This window comes from Cariama cristata, unplaced genomic scaffold, assembly GCF_000690535.1.
Source record: "Cariama cristata isolate BGI_N322 unplaced genomic scaffold, ASM69053v1 scaffold38920, whole genome shotgun sequence".
Lineage (NCBI taxonomy): Eukaryota > Metazoa > Chordata > Aves > Cariamiformes > Cariamidae > Cariama > Cariama cristata.
Genome location: NW_009593627.1, coordinates 891 through 1,154, shown reverse-complemented (window position 1 = coordinate 1,154; position 264 = coordinate 891). Strand labels below are relative to the sequence as shown.

Below are 264 nucleotides of genomic sequence, written 5' to 3'. Positions count from 1 at the left end.
GGGTCTCGGGGCTGGGACATCCTTACCTCAGCATGGCCCCCTGGGGTCAGCGTCTTGCTGCAACGCTCGCAGCGTAGGCAGGGACGGTGCCAGTCCTTCCCCAGCGAAGTCACCTTCTCGGCTAGAGCGGGGACAAGGATGGAGGGTCACGCCGGGCCCCCCTGCACACATGCCGAGGGGGAGCACGCCCCACGGGGACATCATCTTCGCATACAAAATCCCAAGACAGCCCTGTGCACCCCAGCCTCCCGCGTCTCTCCCACC

General features: G+C 66.3%; 1 protein-coding gene across 1 annotated transcript in view; it reads right to left on the bottom strand.

The window, feature by feature from the left end:
• LOC104157638 (cysteine-rich protein 2-like) overlaps positions 1–264 on the bottom strand; it is a gene marked incomplete at both ends in the record, with an annotated part of 1,443 nt that overhangs the window by 293 nt on the left and 886 nt on the right. The window contains one exon of the mRNA XM_009695055.1: positions 27–121. Within this exon, the coding sequence (XP_009693357.1) occupies positions 27–121 (95 nt within the window). The remainder of the gene's footprint in view (positions 1–26; positions 122–264) is intronic.